General features: G+C 38.5%; 1 protein-coding gene across 1 annotated transcript in view; it reads right to left on the bottom strand.

Moving 5' to 3' along the window:
- The window catches only part of Lyst (lysosomal trafficking regulator), a 171,381-nt gene that overhangs the window by 65,159 nt on the left and 79,776 nt on the right, over nucleotides 1–26,446 (bottom strand). The window contains exons 21-31 of the mRNA XM_074056828.1: nucleotides 25,272–25,470; nucleotides 20,813–20,944; nucleotides 16,754–17,381; nucleotides 15,955–16,132; nucleotides 14,588–14,757; nucleotides 13,733–13,960; nucleotides 12,258–12,424; nucleotides 11,162–11,311; nucleotides 5,332–5,523; nucleotides 1,781–1,959; nucleotides 122–328 (exon numbers count right to left, since the gene is read on the bottom strand). Of these exons, the coding sequence (XP_073912929.1) occupies nucleotides 122–328; nucleotides 1,781–1,959; nucleotides 5,332–5,523; nucleotides 11,162–11,311; nucleotides 12,258–12,424; nucleotides 13,733–13,960; nucleotides 14,588–14,757; nucleotides 15,955–16,132; nucleotides 16,754–17,381; nucleotides 20,813–20,944; nucleotides 25,272–25,470 (2,430 nt within the window). The remainder of the gene's footprint in view (nucleotides 1–121; nucleotides 329–1,780; nucleotides 1,960–5,331; nucleotides 5,524–11,161; nucleotides 11,312–12,257; nucleotides 12,425–13,732; nucleotides 13,961–14,587; nucleotides 14,758–15,954; nucleotides 16,133–16,753; nucleotides 17,382–20,812; nucleotides 20,945–25,271; nucleotides 25,471–26,446) is intronic.

The raw sequence follows: 26,446 nt of genomic DNA, 5'->3' as shown, positions 1-26,446 counted from the left end.
GTTTGGTAAGAAAGTTATGTTCATGACTCTAGGCATGAAAATACGGTTTCAATTATTGTTTTGAAAGACTTACTATTTCACCCAAAGTTTCTAGTACTTTACCAAATGCTGAGATACTTACTTGTGGGGATGGGCTGAGACAGTCACGCAGTATTTCCTGATGAGTTGGCTCACAAACTATTTCAAATATTTGCTTTCTCTCTTGTACAGTGTGGGCTGGTGACAAAATGTGCACTAGTAGTCTTGCAAGCTGCATTCGGAAGGTTTCTTTACAAGACCACAGGATTTTAGTCCATTGCTGCTTAGAGCCACTGGTTTTACTTGAACTCTTAAGTCAGAACAGGAGTGAATTAGGAATAATATACTAACTTTACACAGTCCTAAAGAAGATCATGGAATATGTTTCATTCTAGATCTGTTTAATATTCAAAGTTAGAAAACATATGCATAACTATACAAAAAGGAGTTTAAAAGAGATAGATTGCAATAATATTCATGACAGCATTATTTAAAATAGCTGGAAGGTGGAAACAATCCAAATGTCCATTAATGGATGAATATGTAAACAAAATGTGCCATATACACACAGTGGAATATTAGTCAGCCTTTAAAAGCAATCAAGTTCCAATACATGCTTCAACATAGACGACCCTCAATGACATTGTGCTCAGTGAAATAAACCACATGCAAAGGACAAGTGCCATGGTCTCACCTAGACAGTGGAAGTCACAGAGACAGAAAGTAGAAGAGTGGGTATGGGGCTGGGGAGATTGGGTAACAGCAGTTACTGTTACTTCTTGGGATCATGAAAAAGTTCTGGATATGGACGGTAGTGATGGTTGTGGGACAATGTGAATGTACTAAAATGCCGCTGAACTGTAGCCTTAAAAGATGATAAATTTTATGTTATATGTGTTTTACCACAATTCACAAAAGAGAGAAGGATGGATGAAGAAGCAATAAGGACTTCAGTTAATACTACAATATTGAGCAAAGAGTCACAAATCAAGAACCGCATGTAAACTGACCATCAATTCTCTCCAGTTTCAATCGTGGCTCCACTGAGGCTGGCCTGACACTGAGTAAACCCCTGTCTTGAGGTTAAACCTGGTAGTAGTACATTTTAGGTTTTATTGCTCCTTGTCCTGAAGGCCCTGTGTTGAATTCTAGGTAAATCCCCAGTTTGTTTTGAGTTCAGGACTGGACACAAAAATCAAGTTTAGATTTGAGTTCTGCTACAACAGATTGGCCTTAGGTAATGCTTATGGAGTGAACTGACCAAGTGGTTCCCCACGGTCAACTGTAAGTGACCCACAGAAACCCAGGTAAGACAGTGATAAACGCAGCCTGACACCTGTCAATATTCTCTGTATCATTTTGAAGGGTTAGATACATTTATGCCAAGACCTAAACTTTGTAAGAATTCAGAAGTCCAAAATTATAGCTATAAGTAAAGTCTTTTACAAATAGGTTGTTAATTTAAAGTCTCAGAATAATGATCAAAGCTCCTCTCTTTTCTGATGTTAATCTTCCTAGACTCTATTAGAAAATGGCCCTTAGGGTACAGTCTTAAAAACCAAGGTTGCAGAGGTAAGTCATTTTGCAATAGGTAAGTTAGCAGTACATATTACTCTATTATTAAAAATTCAAGTGGTCTGAGTTTCAGAAGCCTTTCTGAAAGAGCAGAAAGAAATCTGATTTTGGAAATACGTAACACAAACACATAAACCTCTATTCCTTTTGTGTGAACAAACATTTCCCAAGTAATTAGTTTACTCACAACAGACACTTTGAATCCTTCTACCAGATATGTGAACATTTCTTTTTGAAACGGATTGAAAGCAGAAGACTTTTCGTGATGCATGTTTTCCTCAGAAATTTCAGACTGGGAAAGTGAGATCTTGCTTTGAGTTGTGTTTTCCGGAGTTCTCAAAATGTCAATAATGTCTGAATTAAAATCTTTGAATTAAAAAAGAAAACAAATAGTCAAATTACTAATATTTAGCCACTATAAGTGATGATGAAGCCGGTAAAATATTCTAAATAATTACTAATTGAGCCATCATAATATGAATGTGGTAGGTACACTGGATGAACTAGACACAGCACAGTGGAGAAAGTGGGTAGAGTATTTGATTGCATGATATAGCAGAGAAAATGCACTCGCTTAACACAGTGTAGACATCTAAAATGCACAGGCCATAGAATTCTAAGTTATAGATTTAATTTACTAAGGAATGTGAGATAAAATGCAAAGTTATTCAGACCATAAGATTCTTAGACAGAGACCACAAAATCTATACAGTAGATGAATCTGCAGAGCTGTTTCACTGCACATGCTATACAATTAAATGTTGTAAAATAATCCTGGCTCAATTTCAGACTAAAGCCTGAGAGCCTGCTGCCCTAAATGCAAACTAGAAAAGCTAAGACAGAATGCCACCTCTGCACTGGGTTTATCATATTTTTCTAGCGATTAGCAATTTCTGTGTTCTTTTTGCTAAATTTCTGAAGTTACCTGAACATTTATTTTAGAATTTTATTTTGACTTACCTATTGAGCTTTAATATTTTCACCTTTATTAGGGTATACTTGACAGAAATTATATATTATTTTTTTATTTAAAGTACACAAGTTGATATTTTGATATTCACATACATGGTTGAATGTTCATCACAATAAAGCAAGGTAACATTTAGTGGTATCTATACACAATGGAATTTTATGCAGCCATGAAGAAGAACGAAATGTTATCATTCGCTGGTAAATGGATGGAATTGGAGAACATCATTCTGAGTGAGGTTAGCCTGGCCCAAAAGACCAAAAATCGTATGTTCTCCCTCATATGTGGACATTAGATCAAGGGCAAACACAACAAGGGGATTGGACTATGAGCACATGATAAAAGCGAGAGCACACAAGGGAGGGGTGAGGATAGGTAAGACACCTAAAAAACTAGCTAGCATTTGTTGCCCTTAATGCAGAGAAACTAAAGCAGATACCTTAAAGCAACTGAGGCCAATAGGAAAAGGGGACCAGGAACTAGAGAAAAGGTTAGATTAAAAAGAATTAACCTAGAAGGTAACACCCATGCACAGGAAATCAATGTGAGTCAATGCCCTGTATAGCTATCCTTATCTCAACCAGCAAAACCCCTTGTTCCTTCCTATTATTGCTTATACTCTCTCTACAACAAAATTAGAGATAAGGGCAAAATAGTTTCTGCTGGGTATTGAGGGGGGGAGCGGGAGGGGGTGGATTGGGTGGTAAGGGAGGGGGTGGGGGCAGGGGGGAGAAATAAACCAAGCCTTGTATGCACATATGAATAATAAAAGAAAAATGAAAAAAAAAAAAAAAAAGCAAGGTAACATTTATTACCCAATGATTATTGGTGTGTGTGTGTGTGGAGAATATTATCTATAGTACTTTTTTTCTTTTTTGAGACAGGGTCTCACTTTGTAGCCCAGGCTGCCCTGGAACCCTGGATCCTCTTGCCTCAGTCTTGGGTATAGTTTTTATCCTAATTTTCATTTGCATAGCTTTGTTGCTCTAGGTATTACCTTTACATTGGTCACTACAGAAATGCAAAACCCCAGTGAGATATCACCATACATCTATCAGAATGGCTAAAATAAAAAGTAGTGACAATTCTTTACTGGTGAGAATACAAAGAAACTTGGATCACTCATACATTAGTGATGAGAAAGTAAAATGGACCCCCGGATATTAATCTCGGAAAAATGAAGACTTATGTTCACACAAAAACCTGTACATGATTATTGATAGAAGCTTTATTTGTACTATACCCAAATGGAAAAAAACCCAGATGCTTTCCAACAACTGAGTTGTAAACAAACTGTGGTACACCCATGCCATGGAAAACTACCCAGCCTAAAAAAAAAGTAACATAATAATGTTACATGAAGTAAACTAGGCTCAGAAAGATAAAGGTCACGTTTTCTCCATATGTGGAAGATAGATCCAAATACAAATACAAGCATTATCATACACACACACAGACAGAGAATGTGTTTCCAATAGTGGGACTGTTGGAGGAGATTAGAGGAGGAGTGAAAGAAGAAGAGAATGATAGAGAGTGAATAGTACTGAAATATATCACATCTGTGTAGGAACAAGACACAATGAAATACACTGAAAACTGATGAACAATATGGGGTAGGAGGAAAAGGGTAAGGAAGAGTAATAGAGGGGGCTAGAATGTTTACAGTACAATATATTTACTGGTAAAATACCAAGGCAAAATCCCACTGAACAGTGAATAGACATTTAAACAATACAGGACAGGAATGCAAAACAGGTCATGTTAAGGGGAGGGTAATAGTGGGTTGTGGAAGGTAAATGAGAAGGGTAAAGGAGAATAAATATGGCACAGGTATTTTCTATACATGTATGAATATGCAACATTGAGACCTTGTTGAAGTTATTTTAAGAAGGGAAAGAGGGAGAAAAATGGAGGGGATGAACCAAGCTGGGATACACTGTACACATACACAGAAATGTCACAAAGAAACCCTTTGTATAACTATTATATACTAATAAAAGAATTTTTAAAAGTTATAAACTACTGGTACATGCAATAAGCAAGATGACTCTTCAGAGAATAAGGCTAACTGTAAAAAAGCCAATCCTAAAAGGCTATAAACTGTATGATTCTATGCATATAAATACTTTTTTTTTGAAATGGGTCTTGCTGTGTTGCCAGGCTGGTGTGGAACTCCTGGACTCAAGTGATCCTTCCACCTAAGCCTCCTGCAGCAGGGGCCACAGGTGTGTGCAGCTGCCAAGCTTATATAGCAAAGTTGAAATAACAAAAACATGGAAACAGAGGACAGATTAGAGGTTTTGGCCAGGGCCTGAGGAGGGGTGGAGTGGGAGGAATGTAAGTGTGGCCACAAGAGGGCAACAGGAGGGATCCTTGTGGGGATAGAAAAGTCCCGCTTCTTCATTATATCCATGTCACTTTCCACAGTGACACTGTGCTGTAGTTTTGCAAGATCCATTGAGAAAAACTGGTGAAGGGTACAAAAGATGTCTATTATTTCACCACTTCATGTGACTCAGGAATTATCTCCAAAAAGAAAGTTAAAAAACATACTGAAAGTGCCATTTGTTTTAAAATTAATGGTCTAGCTAGGCCATCATTTCACACATTAAAAAGTAGACTTTTATTCAAGACTCAGCTCCAAATTTAAAAAAATCCCTTCTAGTGTGGATGTTAAGAGGAGGAAACTAATCTAACCAGCTTCCTCTGAAGTGGTCTCTTCTTTAATTCAATATCCGAGGAAGAACAAATGAATCCTGTGGTCCTACCTTGATAAATGATCCTGTTGACTGCTAAGACAGTGAGCCTCTGCAGTCTCTGAGCAAGCTCTGCTTCCGAGGCCTGGCTGGGGTTCTCCTGGCTCATCCTCCTCTGCATCATCAAATGGAGCTCATCACTGGCCACTGAACGCATTTTCATCAGAAGAGATTCAGTTTGAGCCAGGGGAAATTTTCGAGGCCCTTCAAGTATATAAATGAAAACATCTAATGCCAGTGTTAACAATGATCAAGGAATCTATTTTCATTGCAACTTTTTGATTATTAGACCATGAAAAGAGAACCTTGTTTATTACAAAGTTAATTTATACAAAGGAAGAAAGTGATGAAGAAAATGTTTTTCCCTCTTCAAAGAAGTGCAACAGTACTTCTCGCTTAAAGTTCAAAATGACAATATCAAAGCCAGTGACATATATAGCTTAGTGAGATGGCTATCATTTCTCTAAGTCCAAGTCTTCTGAAAAACTTAAAGTATTAGATGGGCCTAAGTGGTTCACAATGCTTTGATAAAATCTTTTCAAATACTGTTTCACTTCCTTGCATTCCAAAATCATCAATAGAGTTTTAAAGCATATTATGTTTTAGTAAGAACACTAGTGTGTTTGAACAATCATTGCTGTTGAATTTTATAAAGTAATTCTGAAAACTGTATATAATGCAAAGTAGGAATCAGTCAATCAAAGTGAAGAGATCAGGAAGGTGAACATGAGCCCAGTGATTTCCCATTGAAATGATTTGGGCATATGCATCATTTGGAATTCAGTATTCCAAGAGCATTTCCTAAGAACTGTTTCCTCAGATTGAACAGGGAGGAGTGGTATTCCTGTTCCATTACTGCACCTGCTCCGGGAGTTACTGCATAGGTAGTGCATCCAGGAGAGATCTGGGGGGAGGAGTCTTGACTTAATGGACCCAAGGAAAAGGGCATCGGAAGTTGACCATATGAACCAAAATGACGTCTTGGTAGGTGAGGAATAACAGAACCCTTCACTGGAACTGAACCTTTGTTTTAAATTATGAAAACATGTATCAATTTTCATAAATAACCTCTATATTAAAATTATAGATAACTAAATTATAATAGGTTTTAATGACTTGTCCTACAAGATATTAAAAAATTCAGCAGTATTTTAGATTGTTGTGATCAGTATTCTTAATCTTTAAGGCAAAAAAGAAACAAAAAGAAAAATATTCTTAGTTTGAATATATTCAAGGAGACTATTGAGACAATGTCCTTAGTACAGTCAGATTCATCCTAGAGCCTTCAGCTCCCACGCTGCATAAACAAGTGACAACACAACCCAGTGGGATGGCACGATTCTGGATAAGTAAATGTTAGGTCTGCTTAAAAAGTGGGAGCGAGTGTCAGCATGTCAAGCACATGGAGCTGGTGTGGCCTTAAGTACACCTCTTTCTATGCCTCAGTTTCCTCAGATGTAAATGTGGATTAGAAAACAAAGACCTTCTGTCAAAGGTAGATATTTACCACTATTTGGCTTTCTATTCAATATATTTGTTTGTACGCGAGTCATCATTTTCTCTAGTACAAATTCTATGAGGATAGGTAAAATAGTAATTGGTACCTGGCTGGTGCACAATTATATTTTGGATGAAATAAAGTAATGTGAATAAAACACAATGCTTATTCTTATTCTTACCAAGAATAAAAATTGTTAATGGTTGGTATCATTTTTTATTGGTTAAAATATAAAGGAAATTCATTTGTATGAGAATTATATGAACAATACAACCATCTATTATCTGTATGAATGACAATTTAAGTGTAGGTATACCACTTTAAATAATACCCCAATGCTTACTTCTAACTTCATACAATAAAGATGATGTATAAAGGTTTTCATATTGATAAACAGAGAAGTGAAAAGGATACATTTAAAAGAATGTATATCGCTAACCTGTTTATAATGGTAAAAACAAGTAAAAAAAAGTTAGGGAAAAAGATCCTCACATATCAATATTAAAACATTCATTAAAATAAGAACTATTTCATTAAAATAAAGAACATGCTCATTAATATGGAAAGATTTCCATTAGAAATAGAAATCAGCTTGCAATATTTGGTAGAGTGTGATTCCATTTAAACAAAAATCACATCTCTCTGCCAGTAGTTATTTATACCAAAAAAGAGGCAGAGGCAGAGGCTAGGCACCGGGCCTATTCACTGAGTAGAAGAGAACCCAGGGCTGCTGAGCAGCACATGTATGTGAGGTGGTAGGAGGATCAATCTTGAACATAAGAGTATCTACTTCTTCAGGAGTGTGAGGACATTAAACCTAGGTATAATGAAAGTGCTGTTGGAGAGACAAGACCCAAAGCCATGGACACCCGAGTGTCCTGAGTAAGTCCATCCATTTTCAGAGTACAGAGTGTGGCATGATGGAAGCCCAGCCCTTGGAAGTCCCCATGACTCCTGCTGGAGGCGCCCAATGGTGGCAATAGGGTTGAAGGCATCACTCATCTCACAGTTTTCAACAAATGCTAAATGAATTTATTTATGAAAAACCCCACTGTCCTAAGCATTTATCAGTAATTAGAATAGCTTGCTTCAATCTTTGAAGTGATAATTCATGACTTAATTGATGGAAATGGAAGCCACAGAAATTCTTTTAACTTCAGAGTTTTTGTAACTATGCTGCTCAGAAGAGAGGAGTCTCAGTACTCTGTGTAGTTTTTATACCTGGGTCAGTGTACTGCTGACAGTAACTTTTAACTAGTAATGAACCCATATTAAATAACAGTCTTTCTCAAATATACATGCAAAAACCCAAAATGAACAACTATGAAGTAACAAGTCAACATATACAAAGTAACATTTTGCACACTGGATTCACAGACAGAATTTTGTGGGGAGTGGATTATGAGAGGCCTATGACAACTTGATACAAGCACGGCTGTGCCCAATAATTGGCAGGCTGAGTTTGGCGTGGCCCCAGCTCAGAAGAGTGCAAAATGCATCACAACTGCTTCTCCTGAGTTGTTTACATTCAGAGAAGAGGGAACACAGGTATCTCTTGTTACAGTGTCATGTCCCTCCCCCAGAACTGCTGCTCCACCTCCTTGTTTACACTGGATATGAGACTCGCTGAAGGAGGACACAAGGTTTTTTGATGGGGGATTTTGATTGGCTGCCGTTGCCACTGCCGCTGGCTGTTGGGTCTCCACCAGAGCAGCTCTCTGCACTGAGAACTTTATACACAGACTTTAGAAAAGCTAAGCTAAAGAAAAGCTAGTCAAATGCAAGTCAAGGACAGAGATTTTAAGAGTTACACATATGAAGTTTTTAGGCACAGCTGTTGTTTGCAAGTCTGAGCACCAAGGCTTTAAGAAAGCTAAACAGAGAACATGGGACAGTGCAAATCTGAGGGCAAAGACTTTAAGAGAGATTATGCTAAAGAAAAACTAAGAGAGAACATGGAACAGAGCAGGTCTAAGGCAAAAGTCTTTAAAGAACAGAACAGAAGACTTTAGGTTTTAAAGATGAGAAAATAAGCAGAGTAAAGAGAAGAGAAGTAAAAAAGCAATGAGGCTGTTGTGCGTCTCCATCTGAGTGCCCAACACACCTGTCCCCACCTTTATTCATGTCTGTCTTCCATTATTTGTCCTTCCTGAGTCTCCGGTCGCCCCCAGTTAGGTCAGTGGACCAGGAGTGAGAGAAAGCTCGCTCAAGAAGTTAAATTCTGCTACTATTCAAAATGGGAAGAATTCTTGGAAGAGGCTTGAGGGAGATGTTTTAATAGCTCTGTTAGACCTAGAATGAGCAGTTGTGGTATAGGAAACAGAGGGAAGAGTGTGGGGGTGAGCAGTCACCAATTCAGGAAGCAGCAAGTCTGTAAGATAAGGGGGCTGCACAAGATGACCTGTAAGGTCTTCTATTAGGCTAGAAATGTAGGGGATTCTGTGAGACTCAAACAGCTTATAGCAAGTGCATTTACTTAAAGTGAAAAAATAACCCTAAGTACAAAAGCTTTGAAAAGTCAGAGAAAAGAGTGGTATAGTGCAAAGACTAAAAATACATTATCCATTTAAAAATGGTCAAATAAAAAACAATAAACTTGCAGCTATATAGAACATTGAGGCACATGGTGACAAATATACAGTATCCAAACAGAAAGATGATTAACAAAATCACAGACCAAACAGAAAACAGCACAATGACCGTGTGTTAACCCTGGTACAAACTGATGACTAGCTACTCCAGGCATGCAGATACGGAAGTGGGAAGGAATGGATATGAGAGTGAGACCTAACAACAAGAAGGAAGGAGAGGCCAGAAGCATACTTTCTGATATCCAAAGAGGGCCAATGCCATCTAAGCAGTTGGCAAGTACAGAAGGAGTCCTGCAAGGGAACGTGTTCAGAGGTCATCTTTTGGCCTACAGGAAGCTGAGCTCTGCTGCCAGCCAGAGGAAAGACACAAATCTACATGGGACAGAAGGAAAGTACAATGGAGGGCAGCTCAAGAGAAGAGACTTTGTTTAGATATGAAATAAGGAAGGATGCAAAGGGGCAGTAAGTTTAGTTGTATCAGAAGTTTTATTTAGCATAATTTAAACTTATATTTTTGTGAAACATACATTTATAAGTTTTTTTTCCTTTTCTTCCTTTCTTTTTTTTTTTTTTTAGCAGTTCTGAGGGCCTCACACTTGCTAGGCAGGCACTTTACCACTTGACCCATTCCACCAGCTCTTTTTTTGTGTTGGGTATTTTCAAGACAGAGTCTCATAAACTTTTTACCCAGGCTGGCTTTGAACCATGATTCTCCTGATCTCTGCCTCCCGAGTAGCTAGTATTACAGGTGTGAGCCACTGATACCCAACTAGAAGTTTTTCTTGATGGGTCACCTTTTCACATGGTTTAAATTTTTTGCATAGCACTGAACACAAAGAAGTAGATTATCACAGACAGAAGAGAGATCTGGACTTGGAACTCTTTAAAACTTCAAGGGTAGTGAACTTCACACAGATACTCTGGAAATGGCTGCAAGTACTCTGCACGCACCTGCCAGAGCCACTGCAGACACACATATACATGTGAATATGGTGTATATGTGTGCACATATGTACATTCTATGTGTGTAGTGTTTATTTATCTTTCTGAGTGTGTTCATATAGAGGGAATAAATTTTTTGAGGCCTAGCAATGCTAACACTTTATTTGATGATATGCAGACTTACAGCAAGCTTTGATGCCATGTGCATTCAACCATCTGCAAGCCATCATCATGTTCCTCGACTAGTACAACAGCCCCTCCCCAAATCTCTCCTCTAACCCACACTCTACACAGAAGCCAGAGTCCTCTTTATGAAATGAACATCTGACTATGTCATGCCACCGACTGAAATCCTTTGATGACTTCTCACTAGGACCAAATTCAAACTCCCTGATGTGGTTGGTGACATACATGAATTGGCCACAGCATGCATTCAGCCTCACCTGGCATCACTCTCCTTCAGTGCCATGGTCCAGCTGAATGGACTTCTTTCAGTTCTCTGAGCAAGCTCAGCTCTTGTTCTGTAACCATCTTCCTTTGACACTACCTTGCTAGCTCCTTTTGCTCCTTTACGAATGTGCTTATGTCTCACATCCACAGAGACCTCCTTGGCTCCCAAGGTATTATCCAGTTGCTCTGTTACACTCTTTATTCCAACCCTCTACATTTCCCTAATACTTGATCATCTTTACAAGGATTAAATCTGTCTTTTTTTTTTTTCATTGTTATCTCCGACATTTAGTACAGTGCTTGGCACCTGGAAGTTGCTACCTTCAAGTTATAATGATTGACACGTTACTTCAACACTCACCTGCAATGCTCTTCCGCTTCTGAAACACTGCGTGGTGGGGAGAAGGTGACTGTGATGTGTCCGTTGGGTTTTCAGAGTCCAGATTTGCTGTGCTCTTTATAAATTCCATAGCAGCCTGAAGAACTCTAAGCTGCAGGGCAAGAGCCATATCTAAAAATAGAAGAGACTAGAATGTTTTCAAGTTATGAGGTTATTAATCTTTTAATTGAACTTATTTTATATTATCTGATATCTAAACTATAATATCTGATACCTAAACAATACTGTCTTATTAGATCTAAATTAAAAATTTTTAATCAAAATGGGTTCTTGATGCTAATCAGCATTTTAAAAATGTTTTTAGCCTGACATGGTGGCTCACACCTATAATCCCAGCTACTCACGAAGTGGATATCAGGGGGCTCATGGTTGGAGGCCAGCCTAGGCAAAAGTTAGCAAGACCCTATCTCTGCAGACCAGTCAGGTGTGGTGGTACATGTGTGCAGTCCCAGCTATGCAGAGGTGTACATAGGGGGATTGAGGTACAAGGCAGTCTAGGCAAAAAGCATAAGACCCTACATGATAAATAACTAAAGCAAAAGAGACTGGATGAGTGGCTTAAATGGTAGAGTGCTTGCCTAGTGAGTACAAGGACCTGAATTCAAACTCCAGTACAGTCAAAGAAACATTTGTTTAAAAGCAATTGCAAAGCAAATTTCCAAATGGTAACTAAAAAATTTAATGGAAAAACATTAGCTCACACATTTATTTCATTATATATAGTTATTTCAAAGAAAAGGATTTTTCATCCATAAGGCAAAAGCTTAACCGGCAGTTCTTATGTTTTCTGGACTTATATTCATGCTAATACTTCCCATTAAAGAAAACTAATTACTATTCAACATAAGTCTTCTAATTCTACCTAGTAGGAAAAGCCAGAGGCTTTTTCCTTTCCTATGATGTGTAATACTGAGGCATCACTTTTTCTATTTTTACCCCCTCAAAAGCTGCTTTTTAAAAGTCAATATCATCACAAAGTCAAGGTTAAAACTTCAGTAGAAGTTAACAGGGAGGCTAAAATACTATATCCTCCAGACCCATGAAAATTAAATCTTACTTTGTGTCCTCTTGCTTTTGCTATTGTGAAGATATCCAAGGAGTACGATAAGGTCTTCAATAACTCTAAAGTACTGTGAGCCTGAGGAACTGCAAGCATGAACTGTAACTGCGATGAAAAGCTGCTGTATGTCACATGCAAGCAATCTGTACTCATTCAAAGAAATGCTAAGAATAAATGAAACACAACAAAAATAGGACACTTAGAAGAAAAAGTTCCAATAATTGAAGACAAAGACAACTAACTGGTTTAAGTTCTTATTCTACCAGCACGCATTTGGTGTGTATTCACAGTAACTCTGTGGCAGCAATGCATGATGTACATTAGGAGGAAAACTAAGAAGAGACTCTGCTGCCTGTCAAATGCAGTCTTGCAGAGGATGGGACAAGTGAGATCGCAAAGAGGTTGAGGGACTGTGCAACAGCATCCAGAGGTGAACTCGAATAAATTGGTTAAGCTCTCTGAACCTCATTTGCATGAACTGTACATATTTTAAGGACTAGATGAAATAATAGGACTTAATATATATAAATCACCTACAAATATGTAACAAATATGAATGTGTTATTTCTGTCTTGATAATTGACCTCAGTGTGTGACATTAGGCCCAAATACGTCCCTCCATTTACCTTTTTAGTTCTTTTTAGGAATCGTTAACAGTACAAGGGTGTTGCATTGTGACAATTTCATAGATGTGTCCAGCGTACTTTGGACAAGTTCACCCGCTCCATTATATTCCCCTATTTCCCCTTCATCCTTCCCCTTTCAAACAGTATTGGTGGGTTTCATTATACCACCTTCATAGGTATACATGCAGTACACTGTGATCTGCAACTTCCCCCCATTCTCCACTCATTTAATTCAAGTCAAGTAAGGGTTAGGAATATAAATGTCTTGAGCCAATTAATGAGGCAGCACATGGGACTATCAGTAAGTAGGATTTATTTTTATAAAAAATAAGCAAAATCTCCTTACAAGCCTGTGGGTACCTTCCAAGTTTTACCAATTTCACGCATACCTTGATGATCAAGACCAAGTGTGTTGAGGAAAAATACTTTGTATTTCTTTCTATTTCCCATAGGCCTAGCACTGATAGAATGTGCTAACAGTATATAGCATGGTAAATTCAAAACAGGCTCTGAAGTGAAGCATATCCAGGTACAGGTTATCTGCTGTTTACGATTCCTGATGGGGATAATAATTTTATAAGACTATGATGGAAGCTTATTAAATATATTTGGAGTAGTTAAACTTATTCATCCTCAAGTTCTAAATATCTAAAGATAACTCATATTACCATTGTCAGCCAAACATTGAAAATGATGAAAAACATGCCCTTTCCAAATTAATGTAATACATTTTGTGGGAAATTCTTTGAAAGCATCACAAAAAATCACATGCTTTAATCTATCATGAAAGTTTCCCCCTCTAAAGTACTTATCAAGTATAATTTTAAATAATAATTTAAAACTTACTTTTCTAATCCATTCAGGGCTGCTACTGTATTACATAACACATAGAGTAGACCATTATCCAACAGCATGTCTGCTACCTTTGAACAAGAATTTAAAACTTGGAGGAGAAGTAAGAGAGCATTGTGCAAGAGGATGTTGTCATATAGTGAGGTCTCTACTAGTCCCAGGATAGGAATGATAGACCACTTCTGAAAAAGTCCCATGTTTTTCACATCTTCCAGATCAAATCTACAATAAATAATACATAGTTAAGAGCATGTCAGAAGCAATTAGTACAAAATAAGAAAAAAATGATTTAAACTATGAGTCATGTAAAAAAAATGGGCCCCTTGTATCCAAAGAATGCTTATTTTAGGGACTATGTACCAGTGTACAGGAAAAGCATCATTTTACAAAGCATTTGAAAGACAGTGAGCTAATAAAAAGAGGCTTAGTACAAAAGTTCTACTACCCCTTCCCTCTGTGGTGGGGAAAATTATGTATGAATTTTGTGCCTCATTTTCCTATCTAACACATATGTGTGACTATTTATCCTACTTTCTCAAGGCTGTTGTGAGAATTAAATGAGGTAATAGAATTGCTTTGAAAAAGCTGAAACTGAATGCAAATAGAAAGTCCCCCTGAAATTACCATAGTAAACAGTAAATTCCTGAAGGTCTGAATGTGTCTACCACAAGAAGACAGACATTTTTCTCTACTCTATCATAAACAGAAACAACAAATAATTTTCCTAGCCAACTTTTGGTTTGGGTGAAAAATAATCTTTTATCTTTGTACCTTTGCTGAAGGATTAGCACTAAATTTTATATTAAAGACAAAGATCCCCAATTATGGTGGAGGGTAGAACTCACTTACTCTTCATCAAGACCAGCACGTCGACCAAAGAACATTTCAATGAAGCAGTCTAACAATTCCTGAGTTCCCCGATGAAGATACAACTGGTTGGCTAGCAAGGAAAAGCCACGATTCTTCAGAAATTTATCCTTTTGTTCCTTAGATGCTCTATTAAAATATGCATGTAATAGCTAAAGAAAAAGGTGAGACTATTTAGACCATGTATTAAATTTTAACATAATCTATACAAAGCACAGTATTTGTAAGTTTTTATATTTGTATTTGTCTATTAAGTCATATATATATTTAGTGATAGTAATCTCTTACTACTGTGGAATTCTAACAATGACTATCTTGGAGATCCTAATACTTCCGTGATGTGGAAACTGGCATTTTCAGCTAAGCAAAGACAGGTGGGAGACTGGCAGTCTCAGCTGAGGATAAGTGGCCTATTTTGCTTAATTCTGAAGGAAAAATAATCAATGCAGTGTCCTGTCTGGACTTCCATTTCTAGACTTATTAAGAGATCATTTATTCTGAGCACAGGCCTGAATTTCTACCACTCTTTAGCTTCTGAAATGCAACATGTGTAAAACTCAATTAATTCTTTTTCTTTCCAAACCCACTTCTTCCATTTTTCCAAACTTAGATGGATCTTAGGACCATTATCTATACACTTCAACATAAACTTAGTTGAAGTTTATTATATACTAGACATAAGATGTCCACTTTCATAGAGTTTATATCCATATGGGAGATTAAAAAAACAAGTGTGCAGACAGATTAAAAAGATAACTGTAACACATAAATAGGATGCTATGATAAAATAAATAAGGAGTAGGACTAAAGAGAAATAATTTTGATAAGGTGATCAGGGATGGCCTCCCTGATAAGGTGACAACTGAGCTGAGACCTGAAGTAGATATCTAAAATTTGATACATTACAGGAGAGATTTCCAATCAACTATATGTTCCTTACAAATTTTTGCAAAACAGACTAAAAGTTCAGATATATGCATTTATTGGTAAATTTAAAACACACTGATAGAATCAATATACAGAGGAATTAAAATTAGATAATACATACAAAGTATCAGTAAGAAATAACAAACTAGCCAGGAGTGGTGGCTTACACCTGAAATCCTAGCTACTCAGGCAGAGACCAGGAGGACTGCAGTTCAAAGTCAGAACCATTCACAAAAATAGGGCTGGTGGAGTGGCTCAAGGTGAAGATCCTGAGTTCAAGCCTCAGTACCACAAAAAAAAAAAAAAGAAAAGAAAAAAGAAATAAACTATATAGTTCATTATTCCTAAGTATAAAGTAAAGCTTTAAGTGTACTTTGAATCTTAAATTACATGTATATTTTCCTGATTAAAACAACCCTTACTTTAATCACTCCTTGCTGTATAGAGGGTGATGGGTGGTTCACAAGGACTAAGAGTGTATCTGCTTGAATAAGTTTGTCCATCACATCTTCAAGCATAACATCAGGCAGGATGAGGAGGACTCCACTTAAAAGTTCATATAATCCACAGCATATAGGTACCAAGCATTCTTCAGTTGCACTAAGATGGAGACCAGGAGAGTGTTACTAACATAGTATCAGGGAGAAAACACATGAAGATTACCTTAGAAACTGTGAAATATAGGGTTAAGAAATGGTTCCTAATTTAGATGTGATTAACAAACTTACCATCACTTTTTATCAAGGATGTTTTTAGCTATGTACCATACTAAACACTATTCTATTCTGTATCTACATGTCTAAGGCAATAGTCCCTTGCACTTATGCTATTGAAACTATTGAGAATCCAGTTCCTCAGCTGCACTGGCCACGTTTCAAGAGCTCAGCAGGCAGGTAGCTGCTGTCCACTGCATGGGACAGCACAGAGAAGGCATCTCCACAAGCACAGAAAGGGTCACTGGGTGGTGTCCCTTGGGATGTCACTGGGGACAGGGATTTATCTGATCATTTCTCTGAACTAAAGAATTTTTATCTAATAACTAAAAGGAATGAGATAAGCCACAAGAGAATATGGACTTCAGTACCATCTAATATTGAAAGAGGAGAAAGGCATCTTTCTGTACTGTAAGCAGTGGCATAATGATACTTCTAGAAGTTCAGAGATTCTTCAAAGAATATTTGAAAACTGGGGGGAGAGGTGCACACAACACCACGTGAGTACCTGTGAGCACTTGCAGTTCGGTTGTAGTTTGGCTCATAGCCAAGAGAAAAGGCAAAGTTTTCCCAAACATCAGTGTTCCTATCAACAAGACTCGGCCACCGGCCGACGGCTGCAGACCCGTTCTGCGAAGGAAAAGCTAGCCCAAGACTTGCAATCATGCTGTGGCTTTGCTGGATGGAGGCCAGCCCCTTCAGGTTATCAGGTCGGCGGGGACAGAACTCGTTGCCAGGACTGTCATCATCTGATCTGGGTTCTGTTCCCAAGTCTTGATGATCTACTTTGGCCACGGGAAACCCCAGGGTTCCTTTGGGGACACCACTGACAGAAGCTTGGGCCATGAGAACAGCTTCCTCTTCACACGCAGTTTTTGCAGACTCACAGCTACTGATGAACGCATCCTCTTTGCCAGTTTTTAGCGTGATAAAACTCCCCAAAGGATTCTGTTTCTCTGGCTGGGTAGCAAGGTAAGGCTCTACAGTGTTTTCTAACTTGTCAATACTACAGTCCAGACTTCTAGTCAGTTTTCGTGGCTGCATTAGTGATGAAGAGGTAGGAAATGTTGGTAGGCTTCTAGAACGCAGTATGTGGGCAGCCATCTGCTGAGGAACAGTATTGGAGGAATCATTTCCTAGTAAGGGTAGACACAAAAATATTACTTAAACATGTATCAGGGCCAGAGGCATAGCTCAAATGGTAGGGCACCTGCCTAGCAAGCATGAAGTTCTGAATTCAAAGCTCAGTACTGTCAAAAAATGTACTAAATGGGATCACTTCTCTTCTGCAGTGTAAGTCACAGCCATGGCAATAGCCTACCCACCTACCACTATGACAGAATCCATGCAGGTTAATTTTAATAAAAAACCATTAACATTCTTAAATGCCAAAGCTATTTTTCTTTTAACCCCTTTTAATTAAAATTCTCCAAAAACATATGTGTTTTTCTATTTCCTTAACAAAATACAGTACTGATGGCATGATTCAAAGTCATTGGGATTAATGGTTCTGCTACAGTGAAATTAAGTGAATTAAGATTATCTTAATTGACTCAGGCCAGCAGTCATAGAATGCATTGTGACAAAGCAGTAAGATCCATGCTTTGCAACTAGTCACGACTGGATTCAAGGTCATTAGTTTGATGCCCTTAGGTAAATCACGCAATTATACCATAATAGCAGTAGACTCTGCAAATGCAAAATGAGGATTCTGAATGTCTACCTTGCACGGTTCCTTTAAGGATGAAGAGAGATTATATTTGTGATGCACCTAGCATAGCACCTGGCATGTAACAGGTGCTTAATAAAAGGTGGTACTTATGATTAGATCAAATGGCCCTAGACTATTCTCTCTCTTCTCCATTTCTGTAGTCACTTCTTGCTATTCTTAATGAAAAACAATAGTCTTCTCTCTTCTTTATGGCTCTCTCATTTATTGCTTCTCACATTCCACACAGGAGACCAGAAAAATCCCTTTCACAGAGAGCTCAGGTCATAGTATGTGCTCCTCAAGGTGTGCTTGGTGTGCTCGGTGGACAGCTTGTGCAATGGCTAGGAGTTCACATTTCCAGGCCAGGCCTATACCTACTGATCCAAAATGCAGGGGGAAGCACCGGAAATCCCACATTTTAACAAGTTTTCAGGTGTTTTACTAATGTTAAAGTGTCAGAAGTGTGATGCAGAGTAAACAGGCACTAAATGAACTGCTTCACAGCATGGGCCCCACAGCCCAAGTTATTTCTTGATGTTGGCTGGAGAGCTAAAGCTGCCAAAGGATTCTGTTCAAATAACGTAGTAAAAATGGGGGAATGGTTGTATTTGAAAATGTACGAGTGACATGTAATTAAAAAAATAGACATTTCCTATAAATCCCAAATAAAACTAATTAAAACATAACCGTAAAGCATTACAGTAAAAGATCACAAAATGTGCTAGAGGGTAAGTGAAACACTTTAGGAGGTAAACACAATTAGAGACTAATACCCATATATCTAGTCCTATTTTTTCATACTTCTACCTTATCTTCACTACTTAATTGTACTGGAGCTACAGAAGACTAGATTGGATGGATAATAAAAGCCATGCTGCAGCAAGGAAGAGGAAGGCCATCAGAAAAGAGAAAGATGAAAGCCAGTTCACAACTAGGAAACCTGCACCTATTTTTTTTTTCCTATGAAAGCAGAGATGAAGCAGTCTGTTAAGAGTAGTTAGGAAGACAGAAAAGTGCTATAGGCTTAAAGATTTGACTATGTTTACTATAGAAACAGAAGATGGAACTGATTCTGAACATTGGGAAAAAATGATGGGACAGCATTAAAAGCCAGCTGCAGCTTTCAGCAGGGTGAGGGTGGGTATTTGGGTCCAGGACAGGGCTTTCCAGGTCAACACCAACCTGGGTGTTGGCCAAGGGAGCAAGAAAACTGAAGACAGTATCAAGAAAACTGGTGAAGTTACTGGTTAATGGGATATATGCTGGGTAGGCACAGCAAAGGCAAAGGGAACAAGGGCCGGTGATAAAGAAACCAGAAAGATGGGGGATTGTTACAGCATGGATCAGAAAGGGTCAGTGCCTCTTCTTGCCTTCTTCAGTCTACCAGAACTCTCCAGAGGATTCTGTTTCTGGTTGCCAGGAGGGCCAAAGCTGCCAAAAGGCTCTAGTCAAAAGACCCGGAGAAAACAGAGGTGTGATTGTATTTAGAATGTTCAGAGTGACACAGGTTATTTACGAACTGGTCATTTTGGCAGAACAGACTAGAACACTGGGGTTTCAGAGCTGCCTGGAAGCCTTCTTGATGATGCTCAGGTCCATAACAGATGCCTGCAGACAGGCTGGTCAAGGACAGGGGAAGGTCCCCTGAGTCAAGCAATGTGAGGCCGGAGCACTGCTATACTTTTGGCAAGTGAAGCTGTCTGGAATGAGGGCTTAGGAAAAAGAAGAGAGTATGACCAAAAAAATGTGCTTTTGAGGTTACTCCAGAGGCACCTGCACACCCATGTTTATTGCGGCACTATTCACAATAGCCAAGTTATGGAAACAGCCAAGATGCCCCACCACTGACGAATGGATTAAGAAAATGTGGTATCTATACACAATGGAATTTTATGTAGCCATGAAGAAGAACGAAATATTATCATTCGCTGGTAAATGGATGGAATTGGAGAACATCATTCTGAGTGAGGTTAGCTTGGCCCAAAAGACCAAAAATCGTATGTTCTCCCTCATATGTGGACATTAGATCAAGGGCAAACACAACAAGGGGATTGGACTTTGAGCACATGATAAAAGCTTTAGCACACAAGGGAGGGGTGAGGATTGGTAAGACACCTAAAAAATTAGCTAGCATTTGTTGCCCTCAACGCAGAGAAACTAAAGCAGATACCTTAAAAGCAACTGAGGCCAATAGGAAAAGGGGAACAGGTACTAGAGAAAAGGTGAGATCAAAAAGAATTAACCTAGAAGGTAACACACACGCACAGGAAATTAATGTGAGTCAACTCCCTGTATAGCTATCCTTATCTCAACCAGCAAAAACCCTTGTTCCTTCCTATTATTGCTTATATTTTCTCTACAACAAAATTAGAAATAAGGGCAAAATAGTTTCTGCTGGGTATTGAGGGGGTGGGGGGGGGAGAGAGAGGGGGCGGGGTAGGTGGTAAGGGAGGGGGTGGGGGCAGGGGGGAGAAATGACCCAAGTCTTGTATGCACATATAATAAAAAAAAATGTGCTTTTGAAGAAAATGGGTAAATAAACCAGAAGCCTCCTGAAAGACAAATGATTGTAAGAAATGACAGAGAATGTTATAGCAAGGTAGCATGAGCCCCATCCATTTTCTGAGTTTTCCGGAGGACTTGTGCTGGATACCTCCTTAAATAAGGTAAGTCAGAATAGCAGAAGGTGTAAAAATGGATTCTTTAAACATATTCTATTATTTTAAGTTTAATCTTCCATTTGTTTAGTCTGGATATCAGGCTACACTATATTGCTAAAACATGCACAATTTAATTATCAATGAATATTGAAAACTAAAATGGGAAGTCTTGTATTTTCATTATTGCTACTGTTACCTTCAGGAGGTGAAGCAGTAAAACCAGACGGGCTTATTACCATAAATCCAGGGCCAGGGAGGGATTTTCCCCCACTGCTGGAATGTCGCAGATACATGATTGACTGTACTTTCTCCTGAAAGATCTTGCCATCTAGAATAGGATGAAATAAAAATACAACTTTAAAAGCAAATCATTAAATAAATTATATTTTGACAAAAAGATGTTCAAAGAGAACAATTATGACATGCTTCCTACTACTGCACACTTGGCATGCTACATTTTCTTACTACAGATCTTGTGAATTATTGCTGGCCACAATAACTTCTACTTTCTTTTAATTCCAACTGTATTTACAGTTATTTCTGTGATTTAACTTTTACCTGTTAAATCCTTTTTATATACTATTCTGATCTCTTCAAAGAGAATACTTATCTATTTATTCCTTGAGGAAAGGAGAGTATTGCTATACACCCTCAGTGCAAGATTGTGACTGCCACACTTTTCTTTCTGAGCTTCCTTAGAAATTCACCACATTCATTTCTTTTTTCTTTCCCTATTATTTATTTATTGGAGGGCCTGGGGTTTGAACTCATGGCTTTACTCTGGCAAAGCAGGTGCTTTACCACTTGAGCCATACCTCCAGCCCATTTTGTTCTGGTTACTTTGGAGATAGGGTCTCACCTGGGCTGGCTTTGAACCTCAGTCCTCTTGATTTCAGCCTCCCTAGTAGCTAGGATTACTGGTGTGACCCACCCAGTGCCTGGCTTACATTGATTTCTTACTTGGACCATAAGCACAATAACTTTGTGCTCTCACTTTACTCCTCCTGTTTATTCTGTGGCTAGTTTAGTAGAAGTACTATTCATCCACATAGAGAATGGAGTTGTCCTGGACACCAGCTTCCCTTCATTTCAAGTAAGTCATCAGGGTCTACTGACTTTCCTTCCACCTTCTGGAATTCTTCTCCCCTCTAACATGGTGTGATAATAAGGGCTTGATCATCTCCCCCCTGTATTACTGTCACAGATTTCTAAATGGCATCCTGGTAGACATCTTGTCACCTTCAAATCTTTACAGCTACCAGAATTCTCTCTGTTAAATGTCATCTCTGGCTTAAAAACCTTCCAGGGGCTTTCTGCTGCCTTCTTAACACCTTAGATTAAAGGGCAAGCTTTTTGTCTAAGAATCTCCATGATCTGTGCCCAGGGCACCTTTCAGTCTTGTTTCTTACACTACATTTCAGCAACACCAACTTCTGAGTCAAGCCCCTGCCTTTGCCTGGAGGGCCCTTCCCTTTGAGCAGAGAGCATCTCCTCCAGAAAATATACCCTCAGGCCTCACCATGCTCTGTGCCACCAGAAAATAAAACACTGACTTCCACAACACTGTGCTTTCTTTCCACACAGTGTGGTGCAACTACCTGTTTATGTTTCTCTCCCCTCTACTGGGCTATAGGCCTCTTAAGGGAGGGAACCGTATTTTTCTTGTATTTGTAATTACCCTGCTTCAGAATGCTGCAGAGTACTTTGCCCACTTAAGTGTGCTGACCCTAACAGGAAGTCATGCCATCTAATTTTATCTGGACTTTTAGTGATGCTCAATCATTTTGTTCACTTATTCTATTTCTTAAAATGTCTGTCATAAACCAGTTTTCCACTTTAGACTTACTAGCTTACCTAGCTTTCTCATAGGTTCACTTTTGCTTGCTTTCTTGCCACATTATATTTCTCTTTTACTGATTCCTCTTCTTGTTGCACCTTCTTTTTTTTTTTTTTTTTTTTTTCATTTTTCTTTTATTATTCATATGTGCATACAAGGCTTGGTTTATTTCTCCCCCCTGCCCCCACCCCCTCCCTTACCACCCACTCCACCCCCTCCCGCTCCCCCCCTCAATACCCAGCAGAAACTATTTTGCCCTTATTTCTAATTTTGTTGTAGAGAGAGTATAAGCAATAATAGGAAGGAACAAGGGGTTTTGCTGGTTGAGATAAGGATAGCTATACAGGGCATTGACTCACATTGATTTCCTGTGCGTGGGTGTTACCTTCTAGGTTAATTCTTTTTGATCTCACCTTTTCTCTAGTACCTGTTCCCCTTTTCCTATTGGCCTCAGTTGCTTTAAGGTATCTGCTTTAGTTTCTCTGCGTTAAGGGCAACAAATGCTAGCTAGTTTTTTAGGTGTCTTACCTATCCTCATCCCTCCCTTGTGTGCTCTCGCTTTTATCATGTGCTCATAGTCCAATCCCCTTGTTGTGTTTGCCCTTGATCTAATGTCCACATATGAGGGAGAACATACGATTTTTGTTTTTTTGAGCCAGGCTAACCTCACTCAGAATGATGTTCTCCAATTCCATCCATTTACCAGCGAATGATAACATTTCGTTCTTCTTCATGGCTACATAAAATTCCATTGTGTATAGATACCACATTTTCTTAATCCATTCGTCAGTGCTGGGGCATCTTGGCTGTTTCCATAACTTGGCTATTGTGAATAGGGCCGCAATAAACATGGATGTGCAGGTGCCTCTGGAGTAACAGTCTTTTGGGTATATCCCCAAGAGTGGTATTGCTGGATCAAATGGTAGATCGATGTCCAGCTTTTTAAGTAGCCTCCAAATTTTTTTCCAGAGTGGTTGTACTAGTCTACATTCCCACCAACAGTGTAAGAGGGTTCCTTTTTCCCCGCATCCTCGCCAACACCTGTTGTTGGTGGTGTTGCTGATGATGGCTATTCTAACAGGGGTGAGGTGGAATCTTAGCGTGGTTTTAATTTGCATTTCCTTTATTGCTAGAGATGGTGAGCATTTTTTCATGTGTTTTCTGGCCATTTGAATTTCTTCTTTTGAGAAAGTTCTGTTTAGTTCACATGCCCATTTCTTTATTGGTTCATTAGTTTTGGGAGAATTTAGTTTTTTAAGTTCCCTGTATATTCTGGTTATCAGTCCTTTGTCTGATGTATAGTTGGCAAGTATTTTCTCCCACTCTGTGGGTGTTCTCTTCAGTTTAGAGACCGTTTCTTTTGATGAACAGAAGCTTTTTAGTTTTATGAGGTCCCATTTATCTATGCTATCTCTTAGTTGCTGTGCTGCTGGGGTTTCATTGAGAAAGTTCTTACCTATACCTACTAACTCCAGAGTATTTCCTACTCTTTCTTGTATCAACTTAAGAGTTTGGGGTCTGATATTAAGATCCTTGATCCATTTTGAGTTAATCTTGGTATAGGGTGATATACATGGATCTAGTTTCAGTTTTTTGCAGACTGCTAACCAGTTTTCCCAGCAGTTTTTGTTGAAGAGGCTGCTATTTCTCCATCGTATATTTTTAGCTCCTTTGTCAAAGATAAGTTGCTTATAGTTGTGTGGCTTCATATCTGGATCCTCTATTCTGTTCCACTGGTCTTCATGTCTGTTTTTTGCACCTTCTAAATAATAACATTACCAGTAATTCTATTCTTAGCTTCCTCTTTCCTTCTCTTTCTAGATACTGCTCTTCAGAGATTAAACTCAACTCTATGTAGGCAGCTTTTTGTAGCTTCTCTCATGTTTATAACCCTCCTTTCCAACTGCCTGCTAGACCATTATTACAGGGCACCTCAAATACAACATGTACCATAAAACCAAAGTCATTATCCTCTTCCCTAACATCTGCAGAGTCATTCCATCTTAAGCTTCTCACTTCTCCACCTATCCAGTTCCACTGTTACTAGCCCAGAGTCTATTATTTTGTGTCTATTCTAGATTACTATAATTGGTCTTAGTGTTCCCTAGTTTCTTAGTCCTGAATCCTATTGCAATAATTTATTTATGTCATGTTTCTTTGCTCAAAAACAAACAAATGAACAAAACCAAACCCTTTTAATGACCTCTAACTGAAACAGAGTTCAAATTCTCTGGCCTTACATTCAAGGACTCATTTACTAAAACCCTGGGGAGAATAAATATAATAAATGATGGTCTCAAACTATATTTATGGCATTATTTCTCACTATTTTTATAGATCCCATGTATGTACTTAGGTAAAAGTCATTACTCCTTACTTTCTCTTTCCAGTTTTCCACTCTTTAAGTCATTCTCTTTGCCTGTAATGCTAGTTCTCCAATCTACCTATCAAATTTTACCTAAATTCTTTCATGATCACAATAGACACAATATAATCTACTAAAAGTTCTTCCCCATAAGTCTGATGAAACACTCCCCTCTCTGAGATCTCATTAGTTTGCCTTTTGTATCCATTAGGTACTTACCTGATTTTTTTTTTTTTATCAGTTATTTGAGTGCATGCTGCTTCTCTCCTCTTGGCATTTAAGCTCCCTGGAGGTAGAGGCCATTTCTAGCCTGTCTCAACCCCAGTATGTAAATAGAGTAGTTTCTAGCCCAGAGAGATCATCCAATAAATTATCAAAACAAATGTGGATCAAGTGGGAATAATAAGACAAAAGTGGAAATAGTTAAGATCCAACAAAAGTGATTATACCTACCTATGTGCAAAGAAAAGTAGAAGTTTGTGGGATTGTGACAAACGTAAGTATTAGTAGGAGGGTGAACTGCTAAAAGGAAATTGAAGATAATTGTCAATAATTCCAAATCTGGAGGAGATCCAAGGACTTCTGCAATAATTTTCACAAATGATCTACAAACCTCTCGGGGCATGGATGTAAGTTGCCCCTCTTTGTGTTCCTGAAAAAATAAAAATTAAACTTTCCTTAGATTTTAGAAATAATTGTCAACTAACATTCTTAATTTAAGCAAGATAGTTTTTTTAAGAGAGTTCTGTTGATTTACTACTCTAGTCTGACCACATTTGTCATTAAAATCTCAACTTGAGCCATTTTATCATTAATTCACTAAAACAGCTGGGAATGGTGACTTGTGCCTGTAATCCCACCTACTTGGGAGGTGGAGACTGGGAGGATCACAGTTCAAGGCCAGCCTGGGCAAAAAGTTTACAAGACCACATCTCAACCAATGGTTGGGTGTGGTGGCACACACCTGCCATCCTAGCTATGTTGGGAAGCACAAGTAGGCGAACTGCTGTAGTTTAGACTGGCTACAGCATAAAGCAAGACCCTATCTCAAAAACAACCAATGCAGGGCTAGAGATATGGGTTAGAGTGCCTGCCTCGCAAGCATAAAGCTCTGAGTTCAAACCTCAGTACCTAAATAAATAACCAACACAAAAAGGGCTACTGGAGTGATTGAAGTAACAGAGCACTTATTAGCAATCCCCAGAACCACACACAAAAAAATAATCACTAAAACTGATAGCAATTTAATTCTGGCCCATTAACTTAATTAACTGAGGCAAAGTTATGCTATAGCACTCACAAGCATGGACTCAAAAGCCAAACTGCCTAGGTCTGCATTCTGGCTCCTTTAGTCAGTCACTAGATGTGTGATTTGTAGGGAAGTTATCTGATATTTTCATGCTTTTATTTCTGTGTCTATAATATGAAAATAATGGCAAAAGTACTTAATAAGGTGTTACAAGGATCACATGACACAAACTCTTAGAACAGTGCTTCATACACAGTAACCCCATACAGGTATATATCCCTTGTCTAAAATGTGTGGGGCCAGAGTGTTTCAGATTTCAGAGTTTTCTGGATTTGAGAATATTTGCATAGACTTTATAGTTAAGCATCCTTAATTCAAA

Source organism: Castor canadensis, chromosome 15 (assembly GCF_047511655.1).
Source record: "Castor canadensis chromosome 15, mCasCan1.hap1v2, whole genome shotgun sequence".
Lineage (NCBI taxonomy): Eukaryota > Metazoa > Chordata > Mammalia > Rodentia > Castoridae > Castor > Castor canadensis.
The sequence above is the reverse complement of the archived record's forward strand: the minus strand, read 5'-3'. Positions and strand labels throughout refer to the sequence as shown.